The sequence below is a fragment of the Theobroma cacao genome, chromosome 3 (assembly GCF_000208745.1).
Source record: "Theobroma cacao cultivar B97-61/B2 chromosome 3, Criollo_cocoa_genome_V2, whole genome shotgun sequence".
In the NCBI taxonomy this organism is placed as follows: Eukaryota; Viridiplantae; Streptophyta; class Magnoliopsida; order Malvales; family Malvaceae; genus Theobroma; species Theobroma cacao.
This window is the reverse complement of record NC_030852.1, coordinates 25,132,681-25,160,298: the sequence shown is the minus strand read 5'-3', so window position 1 is coordinate 25,160,298 and position 27,618 is coordinate 25,132,681. Positions and strand designations below refer to the sequence as shown.

The window sequence follows — 27,618 nt, the reverse complement described above, 5'->3', positions numbered from 1 at the left end:
TTAATTCCTTCATGTTTGCCATGATATTGGCATTATTCTCCTTCATTTCTTCATGTATCTTACTGATATCTTGTGATAGATTTTCCACTTACGCTTTCAACTAAACTTGGGGATTGATAGCATTTGAGATGCCAAGGCCACTTGCTACATTGATGTGTGGTGCATTAAAAGTATAGGGGCAGTAGGCACTAAGTTTCAAATCTATACATGTGAGTGCGTGTAATTTTCATCCCTCCAATTGCTTCAGATCAAACATGCATATAAAATTCTGACTAAAAAGATAAATCTTCATCATACTTTTACGGTCATGGAAAGTATACATTTCTTATAAAAAATTAAAAAAATTAGTATTTAATTATAGTGTCAACTTTAAAGAAAAAGTCAATCAATTGTTTACATATACTAATAATTTTAGACTTGTTGTATATAAAATCATCGTGACCTGTTAAACGATTATTGTTAGGATAGTCTTGAATTATATTTAATTAGGTTTGTTTAATTCTAATTAAATTAATATACCTTATAAATAGTCTTTAAATCTAGTTAGATTAGAATAACAATTCCTAATTCTATTAGGATAAGATTCCTAATTAAATTAGGATAAGGTTATTGTATTTGATACTATAAAAAGACCCTATGGGTTAAAAAATAATCATCACCTAAATTTAGAGAGAGTGATTTAGGTGTACGTGGGTTAAGGGTTATGAGTTTGAGACTTTTTCTTGTAATCTCCTGATTTTTCTCTTAGTGAATTTTTCTCTGTTGGTGTGCCCGTGGACGTAGGTCATCAAAAGACCGAACCACGTAAATTCTTGTGTTCTTGTGGGGTGCTTGATTTCTTTCTTTATTCTATTGATTGGGTTAGATCTTGGGCCAATTCTTTAGAGACAATTCCGCAATTTCCCAACAAACTGGTATCAGAGCTTCAAGGTCTTGGATCAACCTGAATCTCGCTATGGCAACTTCGTCGACTAAGTATGAAATTGAAAAATTTAATGGAAGAAACGATTTCAGCCTGTGGCGTGTTAAGATGCGCGCATTGCTAGTGCAACAAGGACTGTTGAAGGCACTGAAGGGAAAATAGCATCTTCCCTCGAATTTATCTGATGGTGAGAAAGATGACCTTATGAAAAAAGCACATAGTGCTATTCTCCTTGCTTTGTCTGATGAGGTGCTAAAGAAAGTCACGGATGAAGAATCTGCTGCTGCAGTGTGGTTTAAACTCGAAAGTATTTATATGACCAAGTCCCTGACGAATCGGCTTTATATGAAGCAACGATTGTATACTCTCAAGATGAGTGAAGGTACGTCCGTTAATACCCACATTGATGAATTTAATAGAGTTATTCTTGATTTAAAGAATATCGATGTTAAAATTGAGGATGAGGACCTAGCCCTAATTCTTTTATGTTCTTTGCCTCCATCGTATGAAAATTTCGTGGATACTATGCTTTACGGCCGAGACACTCTCACTTTCGAGGATGTAAGGGCATCTTTAAATTCCAAGGAATTAAAGAAGAAAGTTGGTGGTATTCGGAATGAAAATCAAGCAGAAGGTTTGGTTGTAAATAGAGGTAGAGGTAAAGAGAAAGGCTTAGACAGAAAAGGTAAATCTAGAGCAAAAGGGAAAACTTGCTGGAATTGTGGTCAGAAAGGGCATTTTCGTCAAGACTGTATCAAATTCAAGGATGATGAAAAGTTTAATAAGTCTGAGAATACTGCAAACGTGGTTGGAGATGACTTTGATACTTTTGAGGAAACTGATAATGTTCTTGCAATTACTAATTGTAACCTGATGGATACATGGATCTTGGATTCGGCTTGTTGCTTTCATATATGTCCTAGGCGTGATTGGTTTACAACTTATCAATCTGTTAATATGGGCACTGTACAATTAGGAGATGATTTCTCTCTCTCAGTTGTTGGAATTGGCACAATTAGAATCAAGATGTTTGATGGTATGGTAAGAACACTTGAGGTAAAACATGTCCCTGACATGAAAAAGAATTTAATATCCTTGAGTTTGTTAGATAAGAAGGGCTACAAATATAGTGGTCAAGATGGTGTCTTGAATGTATCTAAAGGAGCCTTAACTATCATGAAGGGCAAGTTATCCGGTGACCTTTATTGTCTAGTGGGAAACACGGTCATTGAAACTGTTTCTGTGGTCTCATCTAATGATCCTGAAGATGATGTAACACGTTTATGGAATATGAGATTTGGTCATATGAGCGAGAGAGGGATTAGAAAACTAAGTAAGCATAGTTTGCTGTGTGGTCAAAAGAGTGGAAAGCTAGATTTCTGTGAGCAACATAGAGTGAAATTTAGCACTAAAACTCATCAAACCAGGGGTACAGTAAACTACATCTATTTAGATTTGTGGGATCCTTCTCCGGTGGTATCAAAAGGTGGATCATTATACATGTGGATCTTTATTGATGATTTTTCAAGAAAGGTGTGGACGTATCTTCTAAAGGCTATGAGTGAAGTGTTAACCACCTTTTTGCATTGGAAGGTATTGATCGAGAAGCAGACTAAGAAAAGGATCGAGAGCTTTCGAACAAACAAAGGTTTGAAATTTTGCAAATGTGAGTTTGGTCTATTCTACAAGAATGAGAAAATCGTTAGACATCGCACTGTCGACAAAACACCATATCAAAACGATATTGTAGAATTGATGAAGAAAACACTTTTGGAGAGAGCAAAATACGTGTTCTCAAATGTTGGCCTAACCAAAGTATTTTGGACAGAAGCTATCAACAAGGCTTGTTACTTGGTAAATCGGTCTCCATCAACTGCAATTGAATTTAAGACTCCCAAGGAAGTTTGGTCTGGTAAGCCTGCTGATTATTTTATATTGAGAGTATTTGGTTGTCCTGTTCATGTTCATGTGAGTGATGGTAAACTTGAGTTGAGGGCGACAGAGTGCATATTCCTAGGCTATGCATATGGGGTGAAGGGTTATTGGTTGTGGTGTACTGATTGTAAGTTCCCCAAGTTTATGGTGAGTCGGGATGTTACCTTTGACAAGTCTGCATTACTTTGTGGGATAAAGTCTAGAATTGCAAACACATCAGACCAAGAAGTTGGCAAGCAGGTGGAGCTTGAAATCAATGCTCTTGTGACAGTGCGAGATGATAGTGAAATCCAGAAAGAATTGCAAGAGGTACAAGAATTGGTATCTCAACGAAGCATTACTTGTATTGATGGTGATTTTGATTCTTATGTTTTATTTGTGGAAGTAGAGATTGAAGAGCCTTACTTTTATCATGAGAAAATTATATATGTCGAGTCTTCTAAGAAGATTGAGTCTCTACACTGGGATCAAACATGGGAGCTTGTGAAAACACCTAAAGTTACTATTGAAGTTGGCTTAGTGTGTGAAGGAGGTGCAAACATTAGTCGTAATGTGGTTGGCTTCTCCAAATCAGATTTTGCTGGTGATCTAGATAGTAGAAGATCTCAAACGGGGTATGTGTTCACTCTCTCAGGATCTGCAATCAGTTGGAAAGCAGTTCTTCAATCAACCTTTGCTTTGTCTACAACTGAAGCTGAATATATGGCTGTGACCGAGGCAGTGAAGGAGGCTTTGTGGCTTAAAGGCTTGGTTAGTGATCTTGGTTTTGAACAAACACAAACAGTTGTGTTTTGTGATAGTCAAAGTGCTATACATTTGACTAAAAATCAGATGTTTCATGAGAGAACCAAACACATCCAAGTCAAGTGTAACTTCGTTCGAGAGATTATTTCTAAAGGTGAGATTGTAGTAAAGAAAATAGCTACAGATGAAAATCCGGCAGATATGCTAACTAAGTCAGTTTCTGGGATAAAGTTCAAGCATTGCTTGGACTTGATCGGTGTTCGTAGTGCTTGAGGCCCATTGGGGCAGTGGCGGTGTCGACAGAGATTGGTTCGTAAGGTGGAGCTTGGTGAATTCAAGCCTAAGGTGGAGATTTGTTAGGATAGTCTTGAATTGTGATTTAATTAGGATTGTTTAATTCTAATTAAATTAGTATACCTTATAAATAGTCTTTAAATCTAGTTAGATTAGAATAACAATTTCTAATTCTATTAGGATAAGATTCCTAATTAAATTAGGATAAGGTTATTGTATTTGATACTATAAAAGGACCCTATGGGTTAAAGAATAATTATCACCTAGATTTAGAGAGAGTGATTTAGGTGTACGTGGGATAAGGGTTATGAGTTTGAGACTGTTCTTGTAATCTCCTGATTTTTCTCTTAGTGAATTTTTCTCTGTTGTTGTGCCCGTGGACGTAGGTCATCAAAAGACCGAACCACGTAAATTCTTGTGTTCTTGTGGGTGTGCTTGATTTCTTTCTTTCTTTATTCTATTGATTGGGTTAGATCTTGGGCAATTCTTTAGAGACAATTCCGCAATTTCCCAACAATTATAAATGTGGTTGAACACCTAAAAAAAATAACAAATCGATTCATCTTGATTGTTTGCTTTAATTTACAACTATACTCAATCAAAATGTATATATATATATATATATAGTAATTAATTTTTTTTCAAAATTAATATGCTTACTTTCGAAAGCCAATGATTCTTTAGAGCTTGTTTAATATTTTCAAATAGACTTTGGCGTATTAAAATGAACTACATGAAAAAAAAGAGAGGTACAACATGATTTACAAGACCAAATATTAGCCAAATAAGTTTAAAAAATTTATTATTTTTATATTTAATTTTACCAACTTCGTGCATGGAGTTTTTATCGCTGGAAGTCACCTGGAAAAAACCAATACTAGTGATTGTGTCAACCGAGGTAGCATGCTCAACATAAAAATTGTCACATCATCAAGTCAAAGGTCTGAGCAAAAGAAAATAATGGATAATTAATAATAAAAACTACCATATAATCGACTCAAAACTATCATGAACAAATTACAATAATGATAAATTTGATATATAACTACAAAAATAGAATGAAATATATAGAAACGCAGTCCTAACAAAAGTTGTTTTTACAGCATCTCATTCTTCAAAATTAAAACCATCTAAATTTTTTAAATTATTTTATGCACTTCAAAGTTTGTATCTAAATAAAGACAAACCAATACCTACACATAAGACAAATGAGTTTGTATATGCACTGAAAGAAAAAAAAAATGTTGTAATCCAAGAAAACAAAAACAAAGTAAAACAATGTACATAAATAGAAAGATAAACACAAGTGGTAAGATAACGAAGATAGACAAAGTACCTTAATAGAATATCGTCATATTTTGCCTTCTTTAAAGTAGCAGCTATGATAATTTAATTGAAACTAAAAAATCAAGTATCTTCCAAAACCCAAAGCTCACGTTCAAAGGATCCATATCCCGAAATATCAAAAACCGATCAAGGCCACATCTGAATTTGAAAGATTAAAACAGAAAAATTTATAATTTATAGGTATAAATCTTATCTACATGTAATCTAATAAATCAATCCGATCATTTAATTCATTGATTGATACGTAATCTTTTATTTAAATAATAGAGCTTGAATCACCTCTCCTCCAATTATAAAAAAAAAACAAACAAATATACATTTGTGTAAAGTATCCATAAAATCAAATGGAATTATAATGAAAACATAGTTTGATTGACTTGGTAGTGACTTATGGTTCTTCGAATCTTGTATACTTATTTTCTGTTATAATTTGGATCACCTTTTAAAGCACATTGATCCACGTTACAAAAAATTGTAACCAAAGTAGGTGCTAGATATATATAGCATCTATATATTTAAAAAAAAAAAAAAGATATAGCTTCTTTGTAGGAGAGACACGAATAAAAATTATATACAAAAACACTTTTTTTGGGCATAATAGAAATAATTTGTGTCATGATAGATTATGACGTATATAAATATTGGATAAACAATATAATGTATCTTAAATTATTATTGGTAAAAATAGTGATTTAATTATATGTACTTAAAATTGAATAAAAAAAGAATATGAATTATGTGTAACTTCGTAGATTTATGTGTTATGACACTTGCAAAGAAAAGGTTCAAGGGGGAAAAACTCTCTCATTGTCTTCAACATGATAAGCAACTATTGTAATGATTTTAAATAGATATTTAATTAGACTAAGGTGCCATTAATTTTTTGTAATGGTATAAATATATCCAAATTTTTTTTTTGTGGCGATATTCTTCTCTTTCAATAATTTTTAATGGTTTAATTTAGTGATAATTTTATATAATTATATTAACAAATAATTTTTGATGCTGGTTTAATTTTTAAAATTTTTACAAGGAAAATTAAAGACATCATTATTTAAATCATTAATAAAGAATTGAACATTAAAAAGGAAAGTGTTAGAAAAACAATTAACAAGTGTTTTACTTTAATAAGGAATTCAACCTTAATAAAGAAATAGATAATTTTTTAACTTTGGTCAATATTTTAATTTACCCTGGATGTTTTGATTTAAGAAAATGATTTATCAATTAATTATTACAATTGTTGTAATTTTTTTTTCAAATGACAATAATTAACTAATTATATATGACTTAATACTTAGTTTTCACCATGATGACTTGGTATAATCACCCATTATCAAAATTGACTGCCACATGATAGATGTGCTTATAGACCACAGTATTACAGGTTAATATGACCAATACAAGTTCTAGGTTTTACTATAACAAAATTTGAATTTTATTAAGAATAAGAAAATAAATAGATAAAAGTTAGCTAATATTTAATTTAATAAAAATTTTATCAATTAAGGAAAGTTTACTTTAATAAAGATTTCGATGTTAATAAAAAATTAAAAAATAGTTAATATCCAATTCAATAAAAAATTGTTAATTAACGAAAGTTTAGTTTAACAAGGAATCATTATCATCGAGAATAGGCAAAAATTTCCATATTCTTGGGCCAAGACAGAACTCAACAAGAAATCATTATCTCAGTAGGCCCAAACGATAATTCAGGCCCAACCCATCTGACACGTAGGAAGATGAGTCGGTTCCCCCCGAACCGCACCGGCAGAGCAGAGCTCGACAAGTGTACTGAGCGCCCTGTAACCTATGAATGGAAAGCGAGAGAAAGGGCGAGAAACCAAGAAAAATGGAATAAACAAAAAATAAAAAACAAAAACGTAAAAGCAAAAAGATGCAAAAATGATGAATCTATCCACAGTAATAGCGTATGGATGCCGCTATTGTACGCCACCAATAAAGCAACTCTTAAACTACACCACCCTCCTTCATCTTCCTCACCATCACCATCTTCATCTTCAACGACGCTCCCCTGCTTCTATCTTTTATTCTTCTTTTAACAATCTTAAGCTACCTAACTTCAGTCTTCTCCTCACGGGTAACTCTCTCTTCTTCAGGATGGAGGTACTCTACTCTTTTTCTTTCTCTCGCTGGCTTTACTTTTATGTTTACGAACAGTTCTTCATTTTTTGCTTCTGGGTGTTTCTTTTCGTTCGTTCTTGTGATTATGGGGAAGTGGGTTTCTCTCTCTCTCTTTCTCTCTTTGTTTCTTTACTTAATTGGTTTTGGGTTTTCCAGAAATAATGAATTTGTTGATTTTTTGATTGACTTATTGGTAAAGTTTAATTTTTTTTAGGGAAAAAAGGGAATGAATTTTTACAATATTATAGCAGTACGTGCTGTGTTGACAATAAATTCTGTAGAAGTTCAATGAGGAAGGGACAGTTTCTGAGAATTGCAAGCGTGATTATCAATGAATTATAAAGAAAACCTTGTTAAAGAGCCTAAAGAACTATGCTTCTATTGGGTATTTAGAAATAAAAGGCACAAACTTCTTGCATTTGAGTTGTGGAATTGTTTGAAATGTTAAGCTGGAATGGACTTATCTTAGTATAGTAGGTTCAATTGGGTTATTCGTTATTTCTCCTTTTTGATGTTTTTTCTCCTTTTGGATTATTCATGATCTGGGTATCGAATCAACACATTATACACTTTGATGGTTCTTGTGGTGGTCTTGCAAAAAGGTGGTGATATCAAATTCTGGATGCGATATTGGTGCAAAAAGTATAATTTGGAGTAATAGCTGGTACAGGGTCCATTATGTCGAATAATGTGGGAATGCTATGTTCTGCTGGCCATTTCCATTGAGGCCCATTGCACCTTTAGTGATAATATAACATGTCTTCTGAACTTGGACCAACAAACTCAGCCTGTGGCTGGCCCTGATGTGGAGACCATTTGACTTTGGATGATGTCTAAACCTCGTTCAACTTCTCTGTCAGAAGTTTTTTTTGTTGCATTGCCTTGAAAATAGCAAAATTTGTGGTTGTAGTTTTTTTTTTTTTAATTTAGTGCTTATAATGTAACAGCAGCTGTTCATTGTAGAATTCAGTGGTTTTATTTCATTATTGCTGTTTCTTTCTAGTTAGGGGGTTTTCTATTGATAATTTGAGAGAAGTTTTGTTGTCTTGTTTTGTTCAATTTAAAAGTGATTTTGTGCTAAACATTTATCTTGATAATTTGTAGCGCTTCTGGAGTGGAAATGGTGTCAATAAAAACAAACAAATGGTGGAGCATTTGCAGCATTATGGAGTGATTTCATCCAAGAAGGTTGCTGAAGTAATGGAGACAGTTGATAGGGCATTTTTTGTACCAGATGGGACCCCACCTTATGTTGATAGTCCCATGGCTATAGGTTACAATGCCACCATTTCTGCACCTCATATGCATGCTACCTGCCTTCAGTTATTGGAGGAAAATTTGCAGCCTGGCATGCACGCTTTAGATGTTGGCTCAGGTCTCTTTGCACTCCTCAAAGTTACTACTCCATGTCTTTTCTGTGCTTCTTCAATATATTTCATATGTATAACTCTGTTGGAATGCTTAAATATCAAATGTGCTTCTCTTGGGTTAATTTTACTTTGTTGATGGTCAATGAGAAAGAGTCAAATTATACGAGTTGATGGCTGCATCTGATCCTTCTGCATTTAGGAAGAGCTTCAGTAAAACCATCAGCTATCCTTGTCAAGTGGTTTATGACTTAATGACAAAATGGAGGGGCTGGAAAGGATTTTGTATTTATTTATCTTTTGGTTAAGTTGGGAGATGGGGTTGTGGAAAGAAAATGGAAGGAGTGAGAAACTTAAGTGTCAAAAACTTTTTTGGCTCATCACCTTATTGCTTTTGGCATAATCTTGGTCATTGCATGCAGTCTACCATCAACTGGAAAACTTAATCCTTTTCTTTTGTGAAAGGCATTTTAAATTTGTTATGCATTTTTCCTGTAGGAACTGGGTACTTGACTGCTTGCTTTGCGATAATGGTTGGACGACAGGGTCGTGCTGTTGGTGTGGAACATATTCCTGAATTGGTTGCTTCTTCCATAGAAAATATTAAAAAATGTGCTGCAGCTCCATTATTAAAAGAAGGTTCTCTTTCAGTGCATACTGGCGGTAATATTCTCATGAACTTGCAATATGTTTACAATTTTTATTGAAAGATACTGTTGTCTAATGTTTAATGGAGGATTATGAAACCTTGAACCAAATTCTCAGTTGAGTTGGTTTATCTCTTGGGCTTCAAATGAGCGGGTTGGCTGTGTGAGACATACTTTTCGTGAAGAACTAATATAGCTGTAGATAATCATATCATTATAATTTTTCATGGTTGGGGTTTTGGAGGCAATTCTGATATTGAACGTATTGAGGTAGAAAGTGTTTCTTCTATTTTGTTGATGCAACTTCCTTAGCAATAAGTGTAATTTTCCTTAAAAAACCTCTTATTTTTGGGGACAAACTTTTGTCATATAAATTTGTTGGAGAGTCACTGTTTTGTTGAATGCTTATGACTAATGCTTTGACTATGTGCTTTGTCATAGATGGAAGACAAGGTTGGCCAGAATGTGCACCCTATGATGCTATACATGTTGGGGCAGCAGCACCTGAAATACCTCAGCCCCTCCTTGACCAATTGAAGCCTGGTGGCAGAATGGTGATTCCTGTAGGAAATATATTCCAAGATTTGAAAGTAGTGGACAAAAATTTGGATGGTTCAATTAGCATTCGTAGTGAGACATCTGTCCGTTATGTTCCTTTGACCAGCCGTGATGCTCAGTTGAGGGGTTATTGAGTTTGGGAATGTATCTCTTACTTGGGTTATTTGAAAGTCTATCATTGTATAGAAGGGTTGGTCGTTCTTGAATCCAGTATCGTACAGATTATCATAGTTAAATATTTCGTTTTCGAGACCTGCGCCTCTGTATAGATGGTTTGTGTTTGGACTTGAATAATAAGTAAATGCAGGGTCCAGTTAACGTAATCCGTGTCCAGGAAGCAGTCAATGGCTGACTCTAGAGAGATGAAAATTGGTTATATGATTTTTTTTATTCTTTTCTTTTGCGGCTACAGGTTTTGAAATGGTATGGGATCCTAAACATCTTTCCAAGGCCCCAACACTGTTATGCATTTTTTTTATTAACCTCATCGTTGGAGAGGAATGTGCACTTGATGTTTATGTTTTATGAAACTGTAGTTTCAAATTCGATGGCATAGTTGTGGTTGATTCACCTATGGCTTCCAGCAGCGTGGAGGCAATGTACCCCAATGCTCTTTTATCTGATTATCATATTATCTCAGTACATACTCCAATGCTCTGATATCTGTTCCTGCTAATACCAGATGCCCAGATGGCCGCATAATTTGCCCTGCTTGCCCTCCCGTCCGTTTACTGGAATGCTCAGCACAGGTCATCGGGTATAGTCTGGCAATGGTCTCCCCTGAGTTTTCATTAAATTTTGCTTCTCGATTACTTAGCATCCTTAATTGATAAAATTTCAACACCCCAACTCACCATTAGCGGATACGTTATAGACAAAAAATGTACTAATAATATTATTTGACGACCAGAAGAAGTCTTGCTTTAAAATGCGTACTAGTGTTATACATAATTTGTCATGGTCCAATTTCGAGCAACGAACGTAAAAGAGAATGAAACCCTCAAAACAAGGTACTTTAAATGATGGCTTCATAACTCTGGATAGAAATATTTCATACAAATCTTGTGCAAAAACTCAAAACTATAAATCTAATCTTAACAAAAAAAAAGCTAATTAAGGAGAAAAAAAAAAAGAAGAAAAGGCAACAGCAGCAGTTCATGCATTTAAATCATCTCAAGATCAAAAGCCTCGCCTTGGTCTTTCCTCTGCAACATTTACTCTTATCGCTCTCCCCTCCAGAATCTGCAACAATAGAAGACACATGTAAGCTGGTTATAAACTGGAAACCTAGTAAGTTGATTTGTGTCTTTGCAATATCATCATAGCCAAGAGAATCTATTTCTTATATGGAAAATTATATTCCTCCAAATTCTAGCATAAATTGTTGAGAAAACACTATAAATACCTGTCCGTCGAGAGCAGCAATGGCATCATTCAATTCAGTCTCTGAGGACATAGTCACGAAACCAAAACCACGAGAACGGCCAGTCTCCCTATCATAGACTACACGAGCCTCCACTACCTTACCATGTTCACTGAAGACCTGCTCCAGTCGAGCATTATCCACATCCCATGGAATGTTACCCACATAGATTCTAAAAGCAGGTTCATACACACGAGGGGGTCGGTCGAAACGTGATCCTCTAGGAGAAGCCTTATTAACAGTCAAGAGCCTTCCATTTAGATCCTGTTTAAAACACAGAAGGCAACCACGAAGTTATGTACAAACACCAAATACAACTTCAGAGCACATTGATGAACAGATAAAAGAAAATTGGAGAATACTTGAGATCAATATATAGCCGAGTATCTATTGCTTTCATGAAGCAATCTCCTAGGACAAAAAAGAAAGCGAAGAAGCACACACATTATAGATAGATTAAGTTGTTCTAGTCAAATTATGAGCTAAAACAAACAAAGGTACCTTGGATATCATAGGAAAAAGTAATTAATAAATACACAAGCTCAACAAAGTGGCCCTAGCATTTATCTTATCTGTCTATTGACAATTAAAGATTCCTAAGGTAATGAAAGTTGTAATTGAAAATCAATTGCTTTTTCTCTTCTTTCTTAGTGTTACCCAAATCATGCTTGCATAGTCAAAGCGAGGAAATTTTAACATTTGATGCAGGATACCATCTATAGGAAAGGGGCTAGTCATGGCTAAGTCGAAACAGTTAACTTGGTTTTAGCAAGCTTCCATTTATGGGTATAAGTCAAACAAGTAGAAACACCAACTTCACACCCTTGTGAGAATTATGGTACACAAACAACAGATGTCTCTCAGAGATGTAAGAACAACAAATAAATAACTTGTGGTTTTTCTACTTGATGTCAAACTGTAGAATATAATGCATGTTGACAGGAGTATTTGATAGGTTAGAACTTCCACATTGATATCTTTATATTCTTTTTGGGTAGGAGAGATATGAACCCTGGTCTTTGAGGTTGGGGGATCATGCACCAACCATTGAGCCAAATGCTTGGGTGCTCCATATTGATATCTTACAAAGAAACAAACTGTGAAAATATGTGCCTTCACTATATATTTATCTTCCTAAAGATACAGTCTGAAAGCCCTGTCTCTGGTAATTGCAAAAGGGTCTCACAGCCATTCCCTTTCTATAACTGTTATATTCTAACCATCTATCATACATTTAATCAAATCTAATGACCAAACAACCTGACATTAAAGGAATTATGGCAAGGAGAAAAACAAAAAGTTGAAGAAATAAGATAGCCAGCCTGAAATTGTCAATGACTAGCAACCTAATGAAAGTTTATCATAAAGAGTGAAGATAATAGTCACTGCAAGTCAAAAGAAATAGATCAAAATGAAGCAATATGCCCTTAGACTTGTGGTATGCTTATTTCCAAAGAGCATTCCTTTTGTATAGATAAAAGTTTAAAGCATATTCAACACACCATACCTATTTCTTAATTGTCAATTCAACCAAACCAAGCAATATGAATCAACAATTGATGATAACTTCCCTACCACATATAGAATTAACAAATAACTGAGATAGAGGATAGCTTCTGAAATGAATACAAGAGCTTCCTACATATAATTATCTTTCTACATAATGCTCAGATAGATACATAACAGATTATATATTATGCTTATACATTCCAATTTCCTCATTTATTATCAAAGATATTAGTCCAGCAATAGAAAAATCTAACCAAAACAAGTAAAAAAAAACCTTACATAACGATTAAACAGTTCAGCAGCCTTCTCAGCTTCCTCAACGGAACTCATAGTTACAAACCCAAAGCCACGACTTTGCTCAGTTTCCCTATTGTAAATAACCTGCAACCAGGAAAAAATCTCATCAAAATAAGCAAAATTTCAACAGTTTTATGACCCAAAATTAATTTTAAAACAGAAAACTTCTCTTAACCTCAGCGATTTCCACGGTTCCAGCTTTCTCAAAGAGCATAGCCAAACTTTGACTATCAACATCATAAGGCAAATTCCCAACAAACAATTTAGCTTCCTCAGGAGGTTGAATAGAGTCCTCTTCTTCTGAATCACCACCCTGTCCTTCAAAAACTGCATCCTCACTTTCCTCAGGATCCCAATCAGACAAATTTGCTTCAGCCCCATCATTTTCTTCATTTTCCCACGTTGATTCTCCTTCTTCACTTTCAGTTTCTTCCTGGACTTGCTGCTCTTGCCCATCAATAGTTATGGTGGTGTCATTTTCTTCCTCTTGCTGGGCCCAATCTGAAGTCTGGGCCACCAAGGCAACTAGAGACGGGAAATGGGTTTTTGTTCTGAGTGCTGAAAGGGATGGAGACCGGGAAGATGAGAGGAAAAGCTTGATGGATTTTGGAGGGAGTGAGAGGAGAGACGGAGCTTTGGAAGAAGTGGAGAAGAGGGAAGCGAGAGAGGCGAGGCACAATGAGTCTGCCAGGGATATGGGTTTGGTTACAGCAGACATTTTGGTTGAAGAATTGAGGAGGAGACAGGGAGAAAGGAGAGGGTTTAAGAAGAGGAGGTGAAAGGATAAGGGGGCAGACCGGAGAGAGGAGGAGAGGGTTTATCGAAAAAAAGGAACAATTATCCTACCCCCCGAAAAATGGCAAATGGGGAAGTAGTGCTAACGGGCCAATATGGCCCCGCACTTGTGGACTTCTTGGATGATTTATGGGCTTTTGGATGTTTCAGTCGGGGCCATCTAACTTTTGATAACACCTATGAAGGATGCAAATAAGAACCAAGAAGCATGGTGTTACACCCATTTCCACCGTAGTTTGCAAGGTCCAAGGTCGGCTGAGGTGATTCCTTCAATTATGGTCCATCTCTCCAAAATTGATCCCGTATTTAGACATGTGATCCAACGAGTAATTAGCTGTGAGCTAATCGTATCAGGACATCTTTCATGTACTTATTCAACATTATCACCAAGCAGACCTCCTAGCTTCCATTTCCTCTCCTGTCAACCAAATGAGTCCCAGATCCCTCAACTATATCAAGGATACTCCTCTCTCACTCTCACTAACCACATTTGTTTTTAGAAATACAGACTCTCCCTTCTTATTACCTTTTATAGACTTAGACATCAAAGATGCCAGTCGGACAACCTCTGATCTTAGTGTCTGTTTTGCAGGAACTGCCCAATCAAGTCATCCAAAACTTGGCTTCCGCCCACCTGGAAAAATATCTATGAAGACTGTGAATTGGAGATGAGAACCAAATTGGGTGCTCAGCTGTATACCAACATGGACAGTCCTTATCAAATATCAAGGAAGGGCCGACTTTTGTTTGCATTTTGTTCTGGCACTAACAGAAGTAAAGGTTCCTCTGTTAAGGTGTCAGTTTTGGCGCAATTAGTCCCTTTCTGTTTTTTTCTGAATCTCTGGAGTATAGAATTTGTAAGTCTCCTTACAGATTATTTCCTTGATTATCACAGATACAAAATCTAAGCTGATAAAACATTAATGAGATCGTTTCTTAACACACACACACACACACCAAAAAAAAAGAAAAAAAAAAAGAAAAACCAGAAAACCAAGCTCACTCAATATGACGGGAAAACTTCCATGCAGTCAGTTCGTAAAATCTATACTACACCAGACATTTTTCACAGACAATCGAAACCATACTTGCTTCAAGATACGGAAAATCAAGTGGTGCTGCTTTTAGAGGCTGCAGATTGGCAATGCACTAATTCTCAATAGATAAATACTATTTGTTTTGTGTTGCAGTCACCCTGAAGCATGACTGTCAGAAGTCCATCTTTGAAATTGTATATGAAGTTCTCCTTTTTCTGGTTCACAGCACAAGATTTTGGTTTTGTATTGGAATAGGCTCAGAAACGTCCACGTCCTCTCATGTTAACCTTTATCTTACATTCTGATTGGTTGTTTTCATAGTTCATGGCTTCAAGTGCTCCTCCTGAGTTGTACATATCGAGCAATCCAATTGGAGCAAAGCGAAGATACTCACCAAAAACCTGTTGGAGTCATGCCTCATTCTTCTGAGTACTTTGTTTCAGATTAGACGCAGGCATTATTCCTGAGAAAAAAAGATGTGGAGAAATACTGACCCTGATAGGAGAAACAGTAAAGACTTCACATTTCAAATACTCCAAGGCTACTTGAAATTTTGTGTCCTTTAACATCGTCTTAAGGGATTCTACAGTATATAAACTCTTAATGATTACGCTCAAGAGCCATATAAGACTAGCGTAATTGAAAACTGAGATTCAAAATATGCCCAGAGGGTCTTAAAAGGACCACCTGAAAAGAATGCGTAAACTGCGCAATCTCCTCTCCAATTCTCACCTGCAACCTCTTCAAGTGAATCAGCATCCAGGGCACTTACACACCCTGAGATGGGTGTTCCTGATCCTGGGACTGGATAATATATGCTACCTCTAACTGGGGGCCAAACTCCTGCTCTTTGGCAGTTAAAAACACCTATAACCCCTGATAACTTGTTCAAATTCCAAATCTTCAATAGACTGCAACAATCATAGCAGAGACCATAAGAAAACAATTGAAGTTAAAGCCTAAATTAAGGTACTATATTCGTCAAGAGTGCAACTAGGATTCTTTGCTGCAACAACTTAACCTATTTCCATCTGTGACCGGGTCATTGAATAAACAGTCTTGGGTTAGTCGGCCAGCATGTCTAGCTCTAAGGATAGAGCCATCAGGCAACACTAGCTTCTTGATGATGTCAAAATTATTACTGCCTGGCTTGTCACTGGGGGAGTGAAAATCCCAACATTAATTTCAGTAGATAAAAATATTATGATATGTAGATGAGAGCTTTGCACTTGGTAGTAGTGGCACACCTTACATACACTGCAGAACCACTCAAAGCTCTTGCTGCACCATGGAATTCTGCAGTAAAATGATCGCTCTGAAATGAAGAAACAGGACATTACTATGTTTAGTCCAGAACTCTGGATTCTATGTGCTAAAGCATTAGATATCCGATTGTAATGCAGTATTCTTTGGATGAAATGGCAATTTAAATGGATATGCATCCATTTGTTATTCATGGTTGTATGATGGAAAGACATTTATTCAAATGAGTATGAACCTACGTAAAACATGTCCCAATCTGGTACCACAATCTCTCCTAAAAGAAGAGAGTTAAAAGCAGCAGCAGCAACATGTAAAGTCCGAAATGTTAGCTCATTTGGCATGAAATCTTCAGTTGCTCTAGCAGCTGCAACCTTCTTTGCACTGAAAGTAACCAAAAAGTATATTGGAAAACCAGATATCATTTTGTTTTGTAAGTCATTTTAAAATTTCCATAAACATTTGGCAAACCTGTAGATGAAGTCGCCATTCAGACTCATGGAGCAGATTAGGTTGTTGGCATTGAAGTTTTCCATAACAGAGTCCTCAAGGGCTCCTAGGTATTGTCTAGTCAGTGAGACTCGACCACCATAGCCAGCACCAGGGAGTTCTAATACATTCTGAACATCCACCTTGACTCCATTAACACCACAACTTGCTAGGTAGCTGTGATAATCCTTGTAAAAGTTGAGAATTTTGGGGTGAATTACAGGTTGAATCTTGTCAAGGGTTGGGCATATAATATGGGTCAGATTACCAGGAGATTGAACTACAGCTTGAATTTTGGGGTTGTATTTTTTCATCACTTCAGATTCTGGGAGCACTACTCCCCAGTAGCCAACTGAAGCGTGCCAAGTGTATACATATCTGCGTTATTGTTAATTCTTCTCAATTGAGTCTTACTGCCATGAATAAGAAGAACTATCAACAGCTTGAGAAAAAAACCTCACTTCAGTCCATATTTCTGCTTGATAGTTTTGATAAAATCTCGGAGATTATTCCCTAATTTATCCAAGCTTGAGCCCTTAAATTTTTCATTTTCCTCGAAATTAAGTAATCTAGCCAATTCCCTTCAATCAACAGACGAAATGAGGTCAGCTAATTGATGCAGAAAAGATAAACAGATATTCATAGTGAAACTGTTCAAGTAATGTCTTACTTTGTTGCATCCTCATCGTAGCTAGGCATAAGATTTTGCCAACCTTCATCAATGGTCAAAAATTTTGGAGGACAACCTCCCTTTGAGACACTTTAGAGGAAAGCCAAAACCAATAAATAAATAAGATTAAGAATGAAGCACTGAATCCAAATTAAAGTCCCAAGAAGTATCGAACTGTTTTATTACTTTTCAAGTCCCTTATTATTCCTTGTGGATCAACATTAGTATAAAATGCATTCCAGGTGTTCCATCCAAACCAATCTACATGTTCAGGCAGCTGCCAGGAAGAGGGGCACAAAGTTTCATCAATAAAGTTGTCAAACAAATAGATTTATGGAAAACAAGGATGTCTTGCACCTGCTTGTTCTCAATGTGCCTGAAGGTACCCTTATGCTTCTCCAATATCCTACAAGCAATTGAAAACATCAGAAGTCAACTACCACTTCAAAGCTTCATATTTGATGTTCAATGAAGTTTTTTAAGCTCAAATCAAACAAACTTGATAGAATCCCTCATCAGCTTAAAAGGGTTGTCCCCCGAATTTATAAAAACTGGCTCCGTAAGCTTGGTGGTTTGAACATCAGGATCTCCTGAAGCAGTAGGTAATCGACAGAATTAAGCAGGAAACTCATCTAAAACTGAGTATAGCATCCCATTAAACTCAAAAAAATAGATAGATAAGGGGGAAGTTGACCGCTTTCAGTGCAAAACTTTAGTTCGTTGTCAGGTGTCCCTTGCAAAGTAGTACGAAACTGTCCATCCAACACCGGTAGTATTAGAACATAGAAGGTGTTCTCAGTATCTTGGATGTTAGTCTCTTTTCTTGCTTCCAAGAGAAGCATTCGAGTTTCTGCAGGAACATCACAGCCCAACGTTCCAAAACATGGTATCATCCATCAGATTTTGAACCTGAACAAACACACAAATCTGTATCCCCTGCAGTATCAATTTACACAAGAAAATATCATACCTTTGCTACAAAAGAACAATGCAAAATTAATTATACTCATAAAGAAATGTAAGACAAAACGGTTGTAAAGTCATGGTTGTGATGCTTTTGGGGAGAGGGGGGCGGGGGGTTTCTTTTAACAGCCAGCTATAAGAAAATTACTAACAACAGCAAAGAAGAAAAGTAGAAGAACGGTAGACATATACTGGAGAACTCCGAGAGTGAAAACATGACGAGAACTTGAACTGGTTGCAGTGGCTCCAACGAAAACTGAACTATCCCTTACCGGTGTAACCATGATTTTACCAGGCACGTCAGAGAAAAGAGCCCTTCCACGCACCATGAAGGAGCCATCTTGGACGCTGGGCTCAGCTGTGACCATAACTTCTTCGTTACTTCCCATGGTTTGCTAGAGTTGTTTCACTTTCTGGAATGAATGCTAAAATTGTTTCAGATATTGCATGTTCAACTGGGGCCGCATATATAATAAATAGTATCCCGGTTAAACCAGGATGAGACGAAAGATGAACATGACTACAAGGAAAACCGCACCGAACAAGGCACGTTCTCTAGAAGTCACAAACTAGAAACTTGAGATTTATTAAGGGAGAAATCCAAAGCTGGCATGAGATTGTGGAATCTGTGAACCAGGAACTGGAAATAAAAAAATACTCAGAAGAAAACGTGACTACTGTCCTTCTAGGACACAGCAGATGGCCATGGAGATACAAGTGGCGCCATGGAAATTCTATCTATAGAGGCGGCAAATTCAGCAAGGAAACTTGTCACCCCTTCTGCAGATGCCACTGCCAACTTTTATCTACATCACTTTTTTTTTAATTTTTTATTTTTAAACAAAGAACAAAAAATCATTGCTGTTGCATTTGAGATTTCCAGTTGTAACCTCGTCTTAATCGTTGCAGGTTCGTGCGGTTTTCTTAGGTAAAGTTACTTGGATCAAGTTCAAGGGCCGACCTACCTTAGAGGGAGTGGTGTCACTTACCAAAATTGTTTACTCGTTATATTGCTAATTTAGAGTTTTATTTAGTTAATATATTAATAAACTTATTAATTTTTTTATAATTTTATAAGAAATGAGGTAAAAATTTCAAGTGAAAATAGATTTATCAAAAAGTAATTTATATATTAATATTTAAATATTATATGAAAAAATAAAAAAAATTTCTTTTTATAACTCTTTGTTCAAAAATTCAAGTCTTACTTTTCTCGATCCTTATTGGGTTTTCATCCTCTCAAAGCAATTGATCTAGACTTCAATTGTAAGTAATTTTTCACTCAAATTAAGTTTTTAAATACATCATGTCTAAATATTTTTTTGATTAATTTGATAGTGTCGGTTCATAATTATAATCTAACTAATAGAAAATAGCTTTGCATGTCAAATAATATCTTGAAATTATTAGTCTTTTTTTATTTATTTTGTAGATATATTGTTTGATTATTTATTTTTTTATTTAACTTTATATTGTTTGTGGATGTTTATACTTAGTTTTGATCAATAAATAGAAATTTGTTAAATTGTTAGTTATTGAATCTGATAATTTGTTATGTAAGATTATATTTTATTTAGTTCTAATAATTTAGTTTATACTAATGAGAAATGAGTAGTAATTTTTAACAGGTTTTTGGATAAATTTTTCTTCAAAAGATATTTTAAAATACAAAAAATTATCTCACAAAACTTAAGTCTTTTCCAACAACATAATTCCACTAATGATGATATTTAACAATCTTCTAAGTAAAATCATGTCGAATTTGATCTAAATACTTTTTCGACAGATATTACTTTACTTATGACACTATTTAAAAAAATTTCTGAATTTACCCGTGATTAAGTTCAGAAGTAAGCTTTATACAAGGCCTATTAAAAGTGATTAAATTAAACCTATAATCGAAAATTTAAAATGCCTTCTTACGTAGATAAGCTTACAAAATTTGGAAACATTTTAATAAGCTTTGATATCATTTTAGATAAAATTTTATATCGAGAATATTCATGAAACTTGACTTAAAAATTTTTATATAAATTCTTCCGTCGCGTGCATATGTGCAAATAATTACAAGAAATTTTCAGAAGTAAGATTGGAAGCAGGACTAACAGGTTAACAAAAAAATTTATCGCTGTTTTTAGCATGTGCTTATTTTTAAAGAGTAACTAAAATGTCAACTTAGAAGTTAGAACACCATATTTATTCTCTTTAATATATATATATATATATATTCATGATGCAAAGATTAAGATATATCTTGTACTGACCTTTGAAGTCATCTTTGGTTCAATGACATGAAAATTAATGACTTTCTCATACATAAAGAATGAAATACAATTATTTACATCTCCTAATGCTCACAAATGAATCATTTATAAAGAATCTCCTGCTTAGCTGCTGAAAAGAATCAGAGCATGCTTCTCCAATGCAAAACTCAAGTCGACATACAACACCTCCATGGTTCCTCCATGAATGCTTGTCACCTGACATGATAACTGATAACTCAAAATACGAACTCCATAGTTCTCAAGTTGCAATCACCTTGCAGATCAACTGTCAGTAATCCATTCTCAGTATTATAGATGAATTCCACTTCCTTCATGTCAACCGTACAAGACCTTGGCTTTGCACTTGAGTAGGTTCCAAATCTGCCACAGCCTCGTCCTTTGATTTTTATTATGCATCCCGAAAGATTCATTGTGCAATCCATAGCTTCCACTGCTCCTCCTGAATTGTACATGTCAAGCAATCCTATGGGAGCAAAACGAACATCCTGACCAAAAACCTGTTTAACATGGTTTATCCATTAGATTTGACACAAACAGAATTCACCAGAAACCAGAAAGGTGGTTGATTTACTAACCCTAATTGGGGAGACGGTATATATTTCACATTTAAGAGTGGCCAATGACACTTTAATATTTCCCTTCTTTGGCAATTTGGATAGAGATCCTGCAATTGACAAAAAATGGTAAATATAGAGATTTTGATTTCAGATTCAGTTTTCCCAGTCAAGTTGAGGGAGCCAAAAGTTAACCTGAAGTGAAGGCATACACTGCACAATCTCCATTCCAATTTTCCCCTGCTACCTCTTCAATGAACTCAACATCACAGGGACTCATGTTGCCTGAAATGGATGAAGGTGTGCTTGTCAGGTCTTCAGTTGCTTGTTTCATTGGCCAACTTCCTGCTCCTTGGCAGTTGAAAACACCTATGACTCCAGATAATTTATTCAAGTTCCATATCTTGAGAAGACTGCAAAAGAGTTTATATGTGTGAAAAACTATTGAAATGAAGTTTGTTATAGTTTAAAAGCCTTCTTTGTTTCTTTTTCTTTTTCCCTTCAGCCAATTTAGATTTTTACCTTTTCCCATCCATGACAGGGTCTCTGAATAAACAATCTCGAGTAGGACGGCCAGCGTGTCTAGCTCTTAGTATAGACCCATCAGGCAACACCAGCCTCCTAAGGATTTCAAAATCATGATTCTCTGGCTTGTCACTATAATAATAACAGAAGAAAAGGAACAATGGAAAAAAGAATGTTTAAGTTATTCTCTACTAATACGAGAACAAGAATATTGAGATAAATAAAAATAAAATCATAAGTTATTGTGGCTAACCTTACATATACTGCACACCCACCTATTGACCTTGCAGCACCATGGAACTCAGCTGTATCATGTTTGCTCTGTCATAAATAGAAAAGAAAGCATGTACATCAGAAACTGCAACTCTGGTTTTAAGCTTCAAATGCAAAGAGCAAAAGCATTAAGCACTACAATTGGATAGTAATATGTGATAAGAGCTCTATGTCTATATGAATTTGACTTTTCTGCTTTCTGTGTTCAAGTACCTGGAGAGGCTTAGGTTTTGCAAGTAGAGCAACTATGAAGACTATTATGAAAATGTTTAATATGCATTTCACAAGAATGCGATTCAATAATTATTGTCAATATAAAAGGAAAGCATCCTACATGGAACATGTCCCAGTCTGGCACCACAATCTCCCCAAGAAGTAGACTGTTAAAGGCAACAGAAGCAATATGTAAGGTTTGAAATGTTGGCTCTCGTGGCATGAAATCTTCTGATGCTCTTGCAACCACACTCTTTTTTGAACTGAAATTAAACAACTTCTTATCAGTACTTACATTTCAATTTCCCAACTTGCTAAATATTTTGATTTGATGTTTAAAAAATGAAGAGGAGCAGGTTTACCTGTAAATTGAGTCTGAATTGTGACTCATGCAACAGATTAGGTTATTATCTCTGAAATTTCTTGAAACAGATTGTTCAAGTGCTTGTTGATACTGTCTAGTCAACGACACCCGTCCACCAAATCCAGAACCTAAGGTTTCTATCAAATTCTGGGCATCGACCTTGACACCATCTACACCACTGCTGGAGAGATAGCTATGGAGATCATTATAGAAATCAAATATTTTCTGTGGGTCAATGATCCCTACTCCATACTTCTCCAGGCTGTCCGGGATAATGTCTCTCAGATTCCCTATGATACCAGGTGACTGAACTGGGTAAACAATCTTCGGATTGTACTTTTTCATTGTTTCAGATGATGGGAGGACACCTCCCCAATAGCCTGCTAAAGCATGCCAGACATAGACATACCTGCATTAATAAATAAATTTCATCATAAAATGCTGCAAAAACAACATAAGTCTCTTAGGACCAGAAAGGTTTGGATGTACAGATTTGAAACCTTACTTCAATCCATATTTTCCTTTGATTGTGTCAATGAACTCATGAAGACCATCGCACCCAGCATCTGATCCTGAACTCTTGAACTTACTGTTTTCTTTGATATCTACTAATCTAGTTGCAAATCTGTCAAACGACAAAGCAGCAAGGAGAATAATTAGCAAAGAGTGGCAAATGACTTGCATGCATTAGCATTGACAAGGAATGTCTATCAAATCACAAAGAGGACTTACTGTGTCCCTTCAATAAGTGGTTCTCCCTCTTTGCGGAACTCATTTACTGTATCTTGCCATCCATCGTCAATGACTAGGAATTTTGGGGAACAGCCTCCATCCGAGAAACTGTCCAGAAACAGAACACTGATCACATTGCTCTTTGGAAGTTTGTGACAATTATAGAGCAATTTGTTTCATGTAGCTTAGTGAAATGATTTTTTGAGTTAATTATAGTACCTTTGAAGACCCTCTTTGATGCCCTGAGGATTGACTTCAGTGTAAAAGGCATCCCAAGTGCACCACCCAAACCAGTCCAAATGTGCAGGGATCTGTAAATCAAAACACATCAAATTTATCAATGGCAAGAACGTTTATCTATTGACTTGCATTAGTTAAACCGTTTGAGATTAAGTACCTTCTTGTTTTCAATGTGACTAAAAGTGCCCTTGTGCTTCTCCAATATCCTACATAGACACAAAGAATGCAGGAAGGAATTTCAGCTTGTGCGGATATTAAATGTCAAATGACAACAAAATGCTCTAAAGGAAATATTGACTACTTCTGTTCTTATTTGAGCATACTTGATGGAGTTCTTGATGAGCTCAAATGGATTGTCCCCTGAATTTATGAACACTGGCTCCAATATTTGTGAGGTCTGGACATTGGCATCACCTGAAGTATCATACAGCAGAGTACTCTTAAGTCTACAACACAACCAAAATATAGAATACTTAAATTTGGTTCTCATATAGAGATCCAACAAAAATTGACAGAATCACAAACTAACCACTTTCCACACAAAACTGGAGCTCATTTGCAGAAGTCCCTTGCAAACTTGTTCGAAATTCTCCATCCAAGACAGGCAAGAAGAGGATATAGAACGTGTTTTCAGTGGCTGGATCAGAAGAAATTCCATCATCCACAGCAGACTCTTCTCTTACTTCCAAAAGAAGCATTTGAGTCTCCATGGGAATTTCACTACCAGATTCCCCATATCGCGGTATCATCCACCATATTTTGAATCTAAAGAGACACAAAAGCTTGTATCCCCTGTAGTGGCGAAGCAGAGATCAAATGAAATTCATGAGGAACAGAAAACATGAGACAACATGCAACATACAAGAGAAACAGCAGAGAGATTGTCGTGTTAAAAAAACCACCGCAAGTCCAACATATTGTCACAGATTTTCAAATTTCAATATGCTTCATTAAATTTCTCGCTGATCCCATAATTCCTCGGTTACCGAGAAACTATGATAGAGAAACAGATATGCATTGAACATGTTGAGAAAGCTGGAAACTTACTCCAGAACCCCAAGAGTGAAAACATGGCGAGAACTGGGAATTCCTGAAGTCGCACCCAGAAAAGCGGATCCACGACTTCCCTGAGAAACGATTATGTTCTTCGGAACCTTAGTCAGCACCACCTTGCCCCTGACCAAGAGGCAGCCATCTTTGACACAGGGCGTTGCTGTGATTGTCATTGGGATGCGGTAATGCTTACAAAACTACACTAGCTTCTAAAGCCAGAGACACCAATGGAAACTTGAAGGGAGATTTCGAGGTAATCAAAATAAAGAAGAAACTAGAAAGAAATGATACACAGACGAGTTTACCAACGTCCAGAACTTAGCTATTTATATGTGTCCTTTCTTGGGCTAAAAGGGAAACGTTGGTTTGATGTAAACTTTTCGTATCTCACCCAGGTGCAAATAAATGTCAAATCGAAGAAGCAAACCGCGTGGTTAGACTTACAGATATTGTTTTTCACGTGTTGGATAATGGCATTGGCTACGCCTGCGCCAATGGAAAAAAAAAGGACTGAAGGGAGTTCGAGGAAGGTCAACACTGAGGACGTTTTGCTTTGGTATTGGCTCCTCTTCAGTTACAGCTGCCAAATGGTAAATGCCACGTCAACGACACATCATTCTTGCTAAGAATGACCTCCCTCAACAGAAGCCCCTTATCTAGTAATTTAATTCCTGCTGTTGACCTTTCATTACATCAAAACCTTTTGCTGCTGCTGATTAGTATTATTTTTCTTTGCAACTTTGCGAAGAATACTTCCATCGTTGACAAAGAAACAGAGAGAGAACCTAACAGATAAAAATAACGCGCAAATCAGGATCTAGCACCAACAAGGCAACGACAAAAGAAAACGGAAACTTCAGTATTGAATTTGCTTGAAGCTCATAAGCGACGGCTGGCAATTAATCTGGAAACTTCGGAATAGATTAGGACGTGCAGTCAACCAACGTGGCAGTGAGTAAGATCAAGGTGCTTCGTCTCTCATGCAAACAAATTGGAAAGCCATACCAAGGCCATCATTCATGTAGGGGGGACATGGGTTCTAACTTTGATGGGATTCGTTGTATTCCATATTTCCCATTATTCAACAAATGACAAATTAAGAAACTCTATTTTATTTTCTTGTGAGTTTTTTTCGGAAGTACTCACTGACTTACATACTAGCCTCTGTCGTGCCTAATTTAATAAAGATGGATGTTTAATTTTGAAGAGTAGAGGATGCCAGTAAGATTTTTTAACTTACGTAACAGGATAGTATAGTATAAATTAATGATGTAGAGTGAGTGCTATACGTACTCAGCCAATTTAACAATCGCAAGCCTACATCTAAGTCTTGCTAGTTTTTTTCCACATTCTTAGGATATATAAACTGATTAGTAAGGCTTTTTTTTCTCAGCGCACGGTAAGGTAATTTTACTAATGTACACCGAATCTCCAAAAACCTAGTTCAGCCTCTTGACCACCTTTACACGGAGGTGGATGTAGTTGGTGACCCTTCACCAAATTCTGGGGGAGGCTTTCCCTTATTTGTTGATCATGTGGGATCTAAAAAGATCCGGTCTGGGCCGAAAACTGAAGATCCTAGAAGTCAACCTGTGGATACTCTGCCTCAAAACCAAAATGTACTACTTGGTGCTTTTCCTCGTTTGTCTTATCGTCATGTTCTATTTAATGAAAATCAAGAACATGATACGAATGGGGAAGCCTTTGATGATGAAGAAGAGGAGGTTGAAGTGCCTAAGTCTGATGAGGAAGATACTGATCGGAAGATTGGTGGTCCTTATATTCAATTCACAAGGGAAGATAAGCTACGCATTTGGAAACCTTGGAAAAATACCCTAATAGTCAAACTATTGGGTAGAAACATTAGCTACACCTATCTTTGTACAAGGGTCAAACAGATGTGGGCTTTGCTTGGTGATTTCCAAGCGGTTGATCTTGAGAACGGACTCTATTGTTTTCGTTTTGACAACAAATCTGATTATCTTCAAGTGCTAACGGATGGACCGTGGATCATAGCAGATCATTATCTCACTGTTCGAAGATGGTGCCTAGGATTTAGATCAGATGAAGCCTCAGTCGAATCGGTAGCAACATGGGTTTGCCTACCTGGGATGCCTCTTGAATACTATGATAGGGAGATATTGGATAAGATAGGTGATAGGATTGGAAAATCAGTCAAGATTGACCGAACTACCTCTTCCCAATCGAAAGGGAAATTTGCTAGACTATGTGTGGAAATTGATCTCAAGAAACCACTTATACCAAAAATCTTCAGTGGAGGCAGGTGGCAAAAAATCGAATATGAAGGACTGAAAATGTTATGCTTTCATTGCGAGAAATTTGGGCATAGTGAAGAGGGATGTGTCATGAAGCAGCAAGAAAAAAAGGGATTATCTGAAGAACAAGCGTTGAAACTATCAGAGTCTCATAAAGTTGTTCAAAAGGATTATGAAACAGCCAAGTATGGTCCCTGGATGGTTGTGAAGCAGAATAACAGAAAACCTAAAATGCAAAAGGCCAAAGCAGCCATACAAATGGAAAAACCGCGACCTATTTCCAACTTGGGTTCTCAGTTTGTTGTGTTGGACAATGAAGATATGGAACAGAATGAAGATGTGGTGATACTTGAGACTACAAAGAATGCTACTATAATGCCAGAAATGAGTAGAACAAAAAAGAGCATGACTGCAACTTATACAAAAGAGCAACTCAAGGAAAACTTGCAATCTTTCGCAAGTGTGTCGAATAGAGACCTTACATCTTTATCTAAGGTTAAAGGCAAAAAGCAAGTCCCTGAAGAGCCAAAAATAACCTTCTCTAGTGGCACTATTAAGCTTACCAGACAATCAAATCCTGAGATGGTTGAAAATGTGGTACAAGGAGCCCCATCATCACCTCCATTACAAATTCAACACTCAAAAATAGCCATGTACTTGGAAAGTGGTAGAGAAAAAAATGAACAAAGTGTTGGAGTTAA

The 27,618-nt window shown here is 36.1% G+C and overlaps 3 protein-coding genes and 1 pseudogene across 3 annotated transcripts; 1 reads left to right on the top strand and 3 right to left on the bottom strand.

The window, feature by feature from the left end:
• On the top strand, window positions 7,058-10,412 carry LOC18604997 (protein-L-isoaspartate O-methyltransferase 1). Its single transcript, XM_007037735.2, has 4 exons — window positions 7,058-7,369; window positions 8,492-8,762; window positions 9,253-9,417; window positions 9,843-10,412. Exons 1-4 carry the CDS (start codon window positions 7,148-7,150, stop codon window positions 10,091-10,093), a joined length of 909 nt encoding a protein of 302 aa, XP_007037797.2. The 5' UTR covers window positions 7,058-7,147; the 3' UTR covers window positions 10,094-10,412.
• LOC18604996 (28 kDa ribonucleoprotein, chloroplastic) lies at window positions 10,844-14,051 on the bottom strand. Its single transcript, XM_007037734.2, has 4 exons — window positions 13,364-14,051; window positions 13,171-13,272; window positions 11,365-11,646; window positions 10,844-11,201 (listed from the first exon to the last, which is right to left on the bottom strand). The coding sequence occupies exons 1-4, from the start codon at window positions 13,904-13,906 to the stop codon at window positions 11,139-11,141; spliced, it is 990 nt and encodes a 329-aa protein (XP_007037796.2). The 5' UTR covers window positions 13,907-14,051; the 3' UTR covers window positions 10,844-11,138.
• On the bottom strand, window positions 14,920-18,791 carry LOC18604995 (annotated as a pseudogene).
• On the bottom strand, window positions 20,634-24,954 carry LOC18604994 (probable galactinol--sucrose galactosyltransferase 2). Its single transcript, XM_007037730.2, has 14 exons — window positions 24,636-24,954; window positions 24,118-24,380; window positions 23,912-24,002; window positions 23,746-23,794; window positions 23,568-23,659; window positions 23,349-23,456; window positions 23,122-23,241; window positions 22,615-23,025; window positions 22,374-22,515; window positions 22,020-22,087; window positions 21,764-21,898; window positions 21,437-21,654; window positions 21,263-21,351; window positions 20,634-21,184 (listed from the first exon to the last, which is right to left on the bottom strand). The coding sequence occupies exons 1-14, from the start codon at window positions 24,812-24,814 to the stop codon at window positions 20,903-20,905; spliced, it is 2,247 nt and encodes a 748-aa protein (XP_007037792.2). The 5' UTR covers window positions 24,815-24,954; the 3' UTR covers window positions 20,634-20,902.

Excerpts from the sequence above, each read along its gene's own strand:
- LOC18604996 (XM_007037734.2), bottom strand. The coding sequence starts at position 13,906 with ATGTCTGCTGTAACCAAACCCATATCCCTGGCAGACTCATTGTGCCTC. Across the intron at positions 13,273-13,363 it reads GAACCGTGGAAATCGCTGAG|GTTATTTACAATAGGGAAAC; the intron begins GTTAAGAGAAGT and ends TCCTGGTTGCAG. Across the intron at positions 11,647-13,170 it reads CTGAACTGTTTAATCGTTAT|GATCTAAATGGAAGGCTCTT; the intron begins GTAAGGTTTTTT and ends TGTTTTAAACAG.
- LOC18604994 (XM_007037730.2), bottom strand. The coding sequence starts at position 24,814 with ATGACAATCACAGCAACGCCCTGTGTCAAAGATGGCTGCCTCTTGGTC. Across the intron at positions 22,088-22,373 it reads CAGACTGGGACATGTTCCAT|AGCAAACATGATACAGCTGA; the intron begins GTAGGATGCTTT and ends TATTTATGACAG. Across the intron at positions 21,352-21,436 it reads AGTGTATGCCTTCACTTCAG|GATCTCTATCCAAATTGCCA; the intron begins GTTAACTTTTGG and ends TGTCAATTGCAG.
- LOC18604997 (XM_007037735.2), top strand. The coding sequence starts at position 7,148 with ATGATGAATCTATCCACAGTAATAGCGTATGGATGCCGCTATTGTACG. Across the intron at positions 7,370-8,491 it reads CTCTCTTCTTCAGGATGGAG|CGCTTCTGGAGTGGAAATGG; the intron begins GTACTCTACTCT and ends GATAATTTGTAG. Across the intron at positions 8,763-9,252 it reads CGCTTTAGATGTTGGCTCAG|GAACTGGGTACTTGACTGCT; the intron begins GTCTCTTTGCAC and ends TTTTTCCTGTAG.